We start from the raw sequence: 12,034 nt of genomic DNA, 5'->3' as shown, positions 1-12,034 counted from the left end.
GTCTCCCTCCGACAGGGAGGCAGTAGTGGAAACAATTCACAAGCTGTATTCCCAGCAGGTGATAATCAAAGTACCCCTCCTACAACAAGGAAAGGGGTATTATTCCACACTATATTGTGGTACTGAAGCCAGACGGCTCGGTGAGACCTATTCTAAATCTGAAATAGTTGAACACTTACATACAAAGGTTCAAATCAAGATGGAGTCACTCAGAGCAGTGATAGCGAACCAGGAAGAAGGGGACTATATGGTGTCCCGGGACATCAGGGATGCTTACCTCCATGTCCCAATTTGCCCTTCTCACCAAGGGTACCTCAGGTTCGTGGTACAGAACTGTCACTATCAGTTTCAGACGCTGCCGGTTGGATTGTCCACGGCACCCCGGGTCCTTACCAAGGTAATGGCCGAAATGATGATTCTTCTTCAAAGAAAATGGACGATCTCCTGATAGGGGCAAGGTCCAGAGAACAGTTGGAGGTCGGAGTAGCACTATCTCAAGTAGTTCTACGACAGCACGGGTGGATTCTAAATATTCCAAAACCGCAGCTGTTTCCGACGACACGTCTGCTGTTCCTAGGGATGATTCTGGACACAGTCCAGAAAAAGGTGTTTCTCCCGGAGAAGAAAGCCAGGGAGTTATCCGAGCTAGTCAGGAACCTCCTAAAACCAGGAAAAGTGTCAGTGCATCATTGCACAAGGGTCTTGGGAAAAATGGTGGCTTCTTACGAAGCGATTCCATTCGGTAGATTTCACGCAAGAACTTTTCAGTGGGATCTGCTGGAAAAATGGTCCGGATCGCATCTTCAGATGCATCAGCGGATAACCCTGTCTCCAAGGACAAGGGTGTTTCTTCTGCGGTGGCTGCAGAGTGCTCATCTACTAAAGGGCCGCAGACTCGGCATTCAGGACTGGGTCCTGGTGACCACGGATGCCAGCCTGAGAGGCTGGGGAGCAGTCACACAGGGAAAAAATTTCCAGGGAGTGTGATCAAGTCTGGAGACTTCTCTCCACATAAATATACTGGAGCTAAGGGCAATTTACAATGTTCTAAGCTTAGCAAGACCTCTGCTTCAAGGTCAGCCGGTATTGATCCAGTGGGACAACATCACGGCAGTCGCCCACGTAAAGACAGGGCGGCATGAGAAGCAGGAGGGCAATGGCAGAAACTGCAAGGATTCTTCGCTGGGCGAAAAATCATGTGATAGCACTGTCAGCAGTGTTTATTCCGGGAGTGGACAACTGGGAAGCAGACTTCCTCAGCAGGCACGACCTCCACCCGGGAGAGTGGGGACTTCATCGGGAAGTATTCCACATGATTGTGAACCGTTGGGAAAGACCAAAGGTGGACATGATGGCGTCCCGCCTGAACAAAAAACTGGACAGGTATTGCGCCAGGTCAAGAGACCCTCAAGCAATATCTGTGGACGTTCTGGTAACACTGTGGGTGTACCAGTCGGTGTATGTGTTCCCTCCTCTGCTTCTCATAACCAAGGTACTGAGAATTATAAGACGTAGAGGAGTAAGAACTATACTCGTGGCTCCGGATTGGCCAAGAAGGACGTGGCACCCGGAACTTCAAGAAATGCTCACAGAGGACTCATGGCCTCTGCCGCTAAGAAGGGACTTGCTTCAGCAAGTACCAGGTCTGTTCCAAGACTTACCGCGGCTGCGTTTGACGGCATGGCGGTGGAACGCCAGATCCTAAGGGAAAAAGGCATTCCGGAAGAGGTCATTCCCTACCCTGGTCAAAGCCAGGAAGGAGGTGACCGCAAAACATTATCACCACATGTGGCGAAAATATGTTGCGTGGTGTGAGGCCAGGAAGGCCCCACGAAGAAATTTCAACTCGGTCGATTCCTGCATTTCCTGCAAACAGGAGTGTCTATGGGCCTCAAATTGGGGTCCATTAAGGTTCAAATTTCGGCCCTGTAAATTTTCTTCCAGAAAGAATTGGCTTCAGTTCCTGAAGTCCAGAAGTTTGTCAAGGGAGTATTGCATATACAACCCCCTTTTTGTGCCTCCAGTGGCACTGTGGGATCTCAACGTAGTTCTGGGATTCCTCAAATCACATTTTAAACCGCTCAAATCTGTGGATTTGAAATATCTCACATGGAAAGTGACCATGCTGTTGGCCCTGGCCTCGGCCAGGCGAGTGTCAGAATTGGCGGCTTTGTCTCACAAAAGCCATATCTGATTGTCCATTCGGACAGGGCAGAACTGCGGACTCGTCCCCAGTTTCTTCCTAAGGTGGTGTCAGCGTTTCACCTGAACCAGCTTATTGTGGTACCTGCGGCTACTAGGGACTTGGAGGACTCCAAGTTGCTAGATGTTGTCAGGGCCCTGAAAATATAGGTTTCCAGGACGGCTGGAGTCAGGAAAACTGACTCGCTGTTATCCTGTATGCACCCAACAAACTGGGTGCTCTTGCTTCTAAGCAGACGATTGCTCGTTGGATTTGTAGCACATTTCAACTTGCACATTCTGTGGCAGGCCTGCCACAGCCTAAATCTGTCAAGGCCCATTCCACAAGGAAGGTGGGCTCATCCTGGGCGGCTGCCCGAGGGGTCTCGGCATTACAACTCTGCCGAGCAGCTACGTGGTCGGGGGAGAACACGTTTGTAAAATTCTACAAATTTGATACCCTGGCTAAAGAGGACCTGGAGTTCTCTCATTCGGTGCTGCAGAGTCATCCGCACTCTCCCGCCCGTTTGGGAGCTTTGGTATAATCCCCATGGTCCTGACGGAGTCCCCAGCATCCACTAGGACGTCAGAGAAAATAAGATTTTACTTACCGATAAATCTATTTCTCGTAGTCCGTAGTGGATGCTGGGCGCCCATCCCAAGTGCGGATTGTCTGCAATACTTGTACATAGTTATTGTTACAAAAATCGGGTTATTATTGTTGTGAGCCATCTTTTCAGAGGCTCCGCTGTTATCATGCTGTTAACTGGGTTCAGATCACAGGTTGTACAGTGTGATTGGTGTGGCTGGTAGGAGTCTTACCCGGGATTCAAAATCCTTCCTTATTGTGTACGCTCGTCCGGGCACAGTATCCTAACTGAGGCTTGGAGGAGGGTCATAGGGGGAGGAGCCAGTGCACACCACCTGATCCAAAAGCTTTTACTTTTGTGCCCTGTCTCCTGCGGAGCCGCTATTCCCCATGGTCCTGACAGAGTCCCCAGCATCCACTACGGACTACGAGAAATGGATTTATCGGTAAGTAAAACCTTATTTTCTCATTGATAAAACTTGGGCCTTTTGGGGTATCTATCCTCCATCTCTCCCCAATGCTTTATCTAAAGGGACTCGTACCTTACTAATCAAACTGGCTGCCGCTGCCAAAAAAAAACAATTCTCTCCCAATGGATTTCAACTGACCGAATCTCTATCTCACTACTTCACCCTAGTATTTCATATCTTTTTCACTTAGACTGGACAAACAGCATGTTACAAAAAGTAAAGTTAACGGAGAAGCATTTTAATATATGGCTCCCGTATATGTTAACACTCTCTACCCATTGATTAAGGAAGCTTTACGACAATGCTTTCAGGGTATTAGATGGTATAATCTAGAAGTTTTTGACTCGGGTGCTCCCTTCTGAATCATTTATGCTCAGGGATGTACCACTGTATAGCACCTGTATATCTTGATCAGTCTTTCTTTGACGTGACACTTCATGTATATTTTGGTCAAAATGTGGCCTCTATTTCTTTCTTGAATGATGTAATATAATGTTGGTACTTTCTTTTTTCGTCATGTTTATCTGTACCATATGCATGAACTGTATGTTACTGTAAAAATATTAAGAACCAATGCGGCTAGAGGCACCAGAGGTAAGACAAGGAAACCAGCAATCGCAGGTTCTCGGGAGAGCACCAGTTCAGCTTCCACTAAGGCCTTAGCGTGACGGTGCCCACCCACCCCGAGAGGATCTCGAGTTGGGAGCTCGTTTGCGTCACTTCAGCCACATCTGGGAAAGCTCCTGCCAGGATACCTGGGTAAAGGACCTAATTTCTCTGGGCTACAAGCTGGAGTTCAACGGCGCTCCTCTGCAACGATTTTTCAAATCAAGCTTACCAGCTTTGGAGGATAAGCATGTTATGCTGTAACAGGCCATCCTAAAATTGGTCCAGTCCCAAGTCATTGTTCCAGTGCCACTGCAACAGCAGGGAAAGGGTTACTACTACAACTTGTTCGTGGTACCGAAACCGGACCGTTCGGTAAGGCCCATTTTGAATCTAAAATCCTTGAACCCTTACCTAAAAGGTACAAGATGGAAACCTTGCGGGCAGTGATTGCGGGCCTGGAAAAAAGGGAGTTCATGGTCTCCTTGGCTATAAAGGACGCCTATCTCCATATCCCAATTTGGCCACCTCACCAGGCTTACCTGAGGTTTGCCCTGCTGAATGATCATTACCAGTTACATGCGCTACCCTTTCGGCCTGTCCACAGCTCCGAGGGTGTTCACGAAGGTGATGGCGGAAATGATGTTCCAACTCCGGATCCAGAGCGTCAATATTGTCCCTTATCTGGACGATCTCTTGATAAAAGCGAGATCCAGGGAGCTTTTATTGCTCCATATAGACCGCACTATCCAGCTTCTGTCACACCATGGGTGGATCCTCAATTTACAGAAGTCCCACCTGGAGCCAACTCAGCGGCTCCTGTTCCTGGGAATGTTGCTGGACACTGTGGCCTAGAAAGTGTTCCTCCCAGAGGACAAAGCGAGAACACTTCAGGAGATGGTTATACAAGGCGATCCAGTGTGAAGGGTTCCATGCCAGAACATTTCAATTGAATCTCCTGCACAAGTGGTCCTGATCACATCTTTAGATGCACCGGATAATACGGCTGTCACCTCAGGCCAGGATTTCCCTCCTGTGGTGGCTGCAGTCCTCCAACCTACTGGAAGGTCGAAGTTTCAGGATTGGATCCTCCTCATGACAGATGCAAATCTGAGGGGATGGGGAGATGTCACCCAGGGGGCTCCGTTCCAGGGCAGGTGGTCAGCCCACGAAGCCCTACTTCCGATCAACATTCTGGAACTTCGGACGATCTACAATGCTCTACTTCAGGCCTCTCCTCTACTCATGGATCACGCGATCAAAGTTCAGTTGGACAACGCCACGGCGATGGCGTACATAAATCGACAAGGAGGGACAAAAAGCAGGGCCTACATGCGAGAGGTGTCAAAGATACTTCTCTGGGCAGAAAGAAATGCAAGAGCAGTATCCACAATCTTTATTCCGGGAGTAGACAATTGGGAAGCGGATTTTCTGAGTCGTCACGATCTCCACCCGGGAGAATGGGGGCTCCACCATCAGGCTTACAGGCTGGTCTACCTGTTTCCTCCGATTCCATTTTTCCCAAGGGTGCTAACGCGGATCAGGAATCAAGGAGTCCAGGCAATTCTAATTGCCTCGGATTGGCCTTGGAGGGCGTGGTACGCAGATCTTTTGGACATGTCCGAAGACCCTTGCCTCTGCCACTGAGAAGAGATCTTCTTCAACAAGGACCGTTCGTCTACCCGGGCTTGCGGCGACTTCGTTTGACAGCATGGAGGTTGAGCGGAACATCCTAGCTTACAAGGGCCTTTACAAAAAGGTTATTGCTACCATGATTCAGGCCAGGAAACCTGTGACGTCAAAACACTATCATCATGTCTGGAGAAGATATGTCTCTTGGTGCGAGGAATGCACGTATCCGCCTGCGGAGTTCCACTTGGGACGTTTCCTCTGTTTCCTGCCGGCTGGGTTCCATTAAGGTCCATATTTCAGCTCTCTCAATTTTCTTCCAGAAGAAATTGTCAAGTGTTGCCAGAAGTTCAGACCTTCTGGCAAGGGGTACTTCACATACAACCTCCTTTTGTGCCCGCCACGGCACCCTGGGATTTGAATGTAGTGTTGGGATTTCTACAGTCCTCCTGGTTTGAAGCTCTGATGATCGTAGAAGACAAGTACCTCACGTGGAAGACGGTGATTTTACTGGCCCTGGCTTCTGCTAGGCATGTCTCAGAATTGGGGGCCTGATCGTGTAAAAGTCCCTACTTGGTATTTTACGAGGACAGAGCGGAGCTCAGGACTAGGCAGCAGTTCCTGACGAAGGTAGCATCAGTGTTCCACTTAACTCTACCTATTGTGGTTCTGGCACTTCTGCTCCTCCGGAGGCATTGGATGCTGTGCAAGCCTTGAAGATCTTTGTCAAGAGGACGACTCGGATCAGAAAGACGGATTCCTTGTTCGTGCTGTATGATGCGCAGAAAAACAGTTGCCCTGCTTCAAAGCAGTCCATTGGCTTAGGCTTACTATCCACCAGGCCTATGTGTCGGCAGCCTTGCCTGTTCCACAGTCTCTGAAGGCCCACTCTACAAGATCGGTGGGGTCTTCCTGGTCGGCTGCTTGTGGAGTCTCTGCCTTGCAACTATGCCGAGCAGCGACCTGAACACCTTCACCTTTGTGAAGTTCTACAGGTTTGATACCCTGGTCAAAGAGGATACTCGGTTTGGGCAGGTGGTGCTGCAGGCGTCTCCGCACATTCCCGTCCGTTCTGGAAGCTTTGGGACGTCCCCATCGTACTAGCTTCCCCCAATATTCCTTATGGATGCTAGAGAAAATAGGATGTTAATTACCTACCGGTAAATCCTTTTCTCGTAGTCCATAAGGAATATTGGGTGCCCGCCTCAGTGCTTTAACTTTTCTGCAGGTTGTCTCTTATATGGTTACCTGTTCTGCTGTTGCTGTTTTGTTACCAGCTGTTGCTGGTCGTTTTATGTTATTGGTGTGCTGGTGTGTAAATCTCACCACTCGTTGTTATGTTCCTTCTCTCAAGTATGTCCTTTCTCCTTCGGGCACTATTTTACCTATAACTGCCTGTGGAAGGGGGCATAGAGGGGAGGAGCCAGGACACCCAGTTGAAGATATTTAAAGTACACCGACTATTTTAGACCCCGTCTATACCCCATCGTACTAATTCCCCAATATCCCTTATGGACTACGAGAAAAGGATTTACCGGTAGGTAATTAAAATCCTATTGTTTGGGGGCCCCGTATTGTTAAACATGTAACACATTCTGTTGGGAACCCAGACCACTGGCACACAGAGGCTTGGCGGGCGATGTAATTGTTTATGCGCGACTGATCTCCCGTCTAAAGTGATGAGTGATTGGTGGGTGCTATTCATTTGCTTGTTTTTTTTAACTCGCTGATCGATGGGCACCCAAAAGGATCACTTTTTGCACATTTCTGCACCCAGAAGTGGCAGCCGCTGGTGCAAATAATTGAATTCTCCCTTGGAGTCTTAGGGAAGAATTCAGTTGGGCACAAGGTTTAGAGGTAAAAAAACTTATGTAACTTGCGCCCAATTTTGGATTACCTTGTGAGAGAGGTGGGAGAGTGAGAATTGGTACGAATGTGCAGGAGAGGGGCATCCTGATCCCCGTTCACTCTCTTGCCCCAACAGCAGTGAGTCATTCTATATGTCCCCGGCTCCCCGCTCTCCACAGTAAGGACGGGAGTGCTCTGGAAGGATGTGTTGGGTTGGCTGCCCAATGTCCCATGGAATCCCTGCGGTTCCTGGAGAATGTGGCATACACACCTGCATGGTCTCCTTTGCCACACAAGACTTTCGGGTCTCGCGAGAGGTGTATGCCAGTCGGAAGTCTATTACTGTAGTGGACGATGTAGTTGCTTAAACCACTTAACTGGCATGGTCAGATGTCATGCGACTGCGCCGTCCCACCCTGTCCCCCCGTTTTTGATGAGGAGATCCATTCTGCAGATGTGCATAATATAATGTTTAAATATTTAAAAAAAATGCTTTTTAAACTTTTTTAAATAAAATTAATTTAACAAAACAATGTTATTAACAGTTTGAAGGGAAAAATCGTCAGTTAAGTGCTTAAATAAAATAATTTTTTTCCCCTAAATGACAGGGGTGGAGACAACTTTAGGGAACAGATATGCTTTACAAAATTCTATGATTACCCTCCATGTGTTCTGATCATTGCTAGCCTGCAGGCTTCCTACGATTGACGGAAATTGATAAGCGTGGGGGCTCCAAAAAAATGTGTTTAGTTAAATACCTGATTTTTATGTTGCCTAGCAATAATACCTGTAGCCTAATTCATTTTTAAGTATGTGTTGATTGTAGAATGTTGTGTCACCATTAGAAGACCAGATCTTGATTTCAGTGGATGATTCATTCCGGAATCCAGGATGTGAATAAAGGTCATTACAAACCGAAATAAAACTGAGCTACAGAACCAGTGCAGCAAGTAGTGCTCTATCACAAAGAGTGCAAAGGAAAAAGAAGCTCACACTGTTGCCAAATTACATTCAAATAACAGAATATTAGTTGGAGATATTGTTAGTGCAGTCACATTTGCTAAAACCATAGGAACATTGTATATATTTTTTCATTGATATTCCACACCCCAGCCCATACTTTCACTATTTATCACTACCCATCCAACCGGTTTCTGGCCACTCCCAGTGTCAATAACATCCACTTATAGTGGGTCACACCCTGCTTGTCACTGCACTCAAGTATTCAGTACATTGACAAGTGAACATTTAAGGGGGCTTAATACACTTAATACAAGTTTTACAGAGAGTGGCCTTTTCAGGCAGCAAAACAAAGGGAACAATCATTACATCATATAAATGAGTACAGTATGTGCTATACAAAGCACAGGAGCTGTATGGATCATCTTTGATGGGTACAAGTGCAGGAACTGTGTCTCGGCACACTGTCTATTAAAGCCATGACCGAACATTTTTGGTAGATGCACCTGTAATAGAGGGTTACTTTCTGCATCAGTCACTAATTTTAATCTGCACTTCATTATATGCATATAGTGTTCATAGAAATTGTTTAGTAAACATGGCAAACAGTAGGCTTTTCTGAGCTGTGCTTGTTTAAAGACTAATTTGCAATTGTGATGTCTGTTTCTATTGCAGGAGGTGGAAGAAGTGGTGCCACTCGGACAGAGACGTGCCTGCTGCTGGTGCATGTGTTTTGGATTGGCCTTTATGCTGGCTGGTATCGTGCTGGGTGGAGCTTACCTTTATAGATATTTTGTTTCACAGGTAATTATATATTTTTGTTTTCAGGTCATGTTGGTTTGAAAATGATGTCACAAAGCACACGGATGAGAAAACCAACTATTGTTTAAATGTCAATTAACACAAATTAATTTGCGGGCGGAGTATAGGATTTTTCTCTTTAGATAACATTCAGTGACTTTCCTTCCCAATTTATAAAAGGCCCAGTAATTATTGCACAATACTACACTTAGAAGGGCAGTAACAGCCGGCTCATCTTAGGACAAGTGCTATAGATATCCAGTAAGGAACCTGCTGAAGTTTCACAATGTCAGACCCTTTAGTGCTGCTGCAGCAATGCAGCATATGTGCAACAGGGTCATGTGCTTGTTGTGATGAACTATATGGGTCCCAGGAGGAACTCCCCAAACAAATCTTCATATAGATCTTTCCTTTAATATAATCACAAGAAGTTTACTATATCATTTTGGGTTATAGAGAGGTTCTTTTAATCTGTCCAAAATACCCCCTTCAAGTCAACTGTTGGTAGCTTAATTTTTATTTTTTAAGTTATATACATGGTTATAATTTGTAGCACAATATATACATAGTGACTTTTTCAATAGTTACTCCTTTTTTTTGGAAACTAACTTAGAATGTATCCCCTCTTATACAGCAGCTTAGAGCAGGAACACAGCATCTGGCCCCGTTTGAAGAGGTATGTGCATACATGCTAAACACTAGCCGGGTCATCCAGTGACTCTGGACCACTCTTCCTGGTAACACCACTAACTACTGCTTGATGTCTGTTGACCACTAACACACTATACATGACCAATCTGCCTGCTAACTATTTACTGCCAATTTATTCCTATCACGTGATCCTGTGCAGCACATTACACAGTTCAACTTATTCTAGTTCAGTTTGTAAACCAGTGTTTCTCAAATTCATTCACAAGGGACCACATTACAGTGCACATTTTCCTGGTCCCCATTATAAGAGAAATAATAAGTACCAACTATGGGGTTTTTAAGACCTTTCATTGTTAAAGAAGTGTGGGACTCGTCTTCAGAGTATACCTGAAATGTGTAAATCATTCTCTGCACTGAAGAAGTTAAAATGTTCCAGTACTTACCAGCACCACATAAGCAACTGTTGCTGGAGGGAGCTTGGCAGTATTACAGAAAATAGGATTGGGAATTGAGCTGAGAATGTATTATCTCCTTCATCCTGACAGCTAGAAACTCAAGGTAATCGCCTCTTTCAAACTATATGCCCCTTTAATGTGATTACCAGTCAATAACCCCCTACACTACAGAAATCATTATGAAGTCCAAGCATGGGGGGGGGGGGGGATCCCCCGCCCCATCTTGGATTCAATCATTTCAAGGGAGTTCCCTATTTGAAATGGTGTGGCCCTTTAGTGCTTATTGTGTCAGTATCACCCTGCACTATAGAAATAAAAGTACACCCGTGGGACGGTTGCTTATATTTACTAATCTTCAACATCTTGGCACTTACACACTTGGTGCCACCCTTGTTTGAGGCAATGAGTTCACACTTTCAATCAGTGTGCCCACTTAGTAGTTATTTTCAGGTGATTGCCTAGCAGTAACAACCTATACTACTGAAAGCATTAAAAAGTCCAAAGATGAGAGGGTTCTAATACTGGACATTTGCAAGCTAAGTTATTTTGTAAAAATTCTAAATCTTCTAAAAAAAACCAGACAGAAAGAAACCCATGGTATAACGTGTGTGGGTACAGTGTAAAAAAAATGACTGATTTTGATGTTGGAATGTGACCAGACCAAAAACTGCCAAAATAGTATTAGCACAGGGGTTACAATGTGTCAGTTACTTATTAATGCTCCTGTGCTCCAGTTAGGAGATATATGGAAAACATGCACTGTTCTCAGTCTATGAGCGCTGAATTTGAGTGACAATCATCTCTTTTAAATGTGTGTTAAAATCAAACTTGGTAACTTGATGTCAGCTAGTAAAGTGTGCACAGTGACGTTCCTCTCTTTTCTTTTTTGCTCTGTGGCAACACATTTTGAAAAACGTTTAATTTCGGACTAGCCGCACACACACTGGCATATTTCTGGTGATACTGGCCAATTAACCAGTAATTGTTATGGATAACCCATAAATCTGATCGGAGGATGACTAGTCTGGAGGAAGAGAGATGCAGATGCACACTCCTAGTACTAAGAACACTGATAGTAAAAATAATTTCAATAAACTCACAATTAAAATGGAGTATAATTGAAGTTCTTAGCACACATTTGCGCAAATATGCGGGCCCATGTACCGCAGCCAGGTGACTTCATCACATGGGTCCCTAACATTCCTAATACTATCACATTCTATAAATTTATACAGGACTTACCTCTAAATAGTGCCCTTACAATGTGTGATCTGAAATGCAGGAACCTAGCTAATTAAAACACCTGAGGGTAAATGGGAGGGGTGCCAATACCAGAGAAAGGAAGCCTTGCCTTCCAGTGTACAATATATACACAAATATAGAGGGGAAAAAAGGGGGCCTGGACTGCACACCCTAATACTAGAGATTTCAAGAATTGCTATCATGCTGAGACTTTTAATACTATGCTGGAGGAAGAGAGATGCAGATGCACACTCCTAGCACTAAGAACACTGATAGTAAAAATAATTTAAATAAACTCTCACAATTAGAATGGAGTATAACTGAAGTTCTTGGCACACATTTGCGCAAATATGCGGGCCCATGTACCTCAGCATGATAGCACCTCTTGAAATCTCTAGTATTAGGGTGTGCAGTCCAGGCCCCCCTTTTTTCCGGAGGATGACTAGTATCAGCCAGTGTGGCAGTTATGTTCTGTCTCCAGTAACCCTATACCTTGTGGTCGTAAACTATAAATGTCTGGTCAGCTGCGTGTATGTCCACTGGACAGGGTTACTGTTCCTCAGCAGTTTCAGTCTGTGTGTTGCCAGCTTTAGGGATCCCAT

General features: G+C 45.5%; 1 protein-coding gene across 3 annotated transcripts in view; it reads left to right on the top strand.

Annotated features, from left to right (window-relative positions):
* The window catches only part of ITM2B (integral membrane protein 2B), a 153,909-nt gene that overhangs the window by 78,623 nt on the left and 63,252 nt on the right, over positions 1-12,034 (top strand). The window contains exons 2-3 of one of the 3 annotated variants that reach the window (XM_063952793.1): positions 8,959-9,087; positions 9,722-9,760. In XM_063952793.1, the coding sequence (XP_063808863.1) occupies positions 8,959-9,087; positions 9,722-9,760 (168 nt within the window). Of the gene's footprint in view, positions 1-8,958; positions 9,088-9,718; positions 9,761-12,034 lie in introns of all 3 variants that reach the window. The other 2 variants (XM_063952792.1, XM_063952794.1) reach the window with 2 other exon arrangements.

Source organism: Pseudophryne corroboree, chromosome 2, assembly GCF_028390025.1.
Source record: "Pseudophryne corroboree isolate aPseCor3 chromosome 2, aPseCor3.hap2, whole genome shotgun sequence".
In the NCBI taxonomy this organism is placed as follows: Eukaryota; Metazoa; Chordata; class Amphibia; order Anura; family Myobatrachidae; genus Pseudophryne; species Pseudophryne corroboree.
This window is presented reverse-complemented; position numbering and strand designations above follow the sequence as displayed.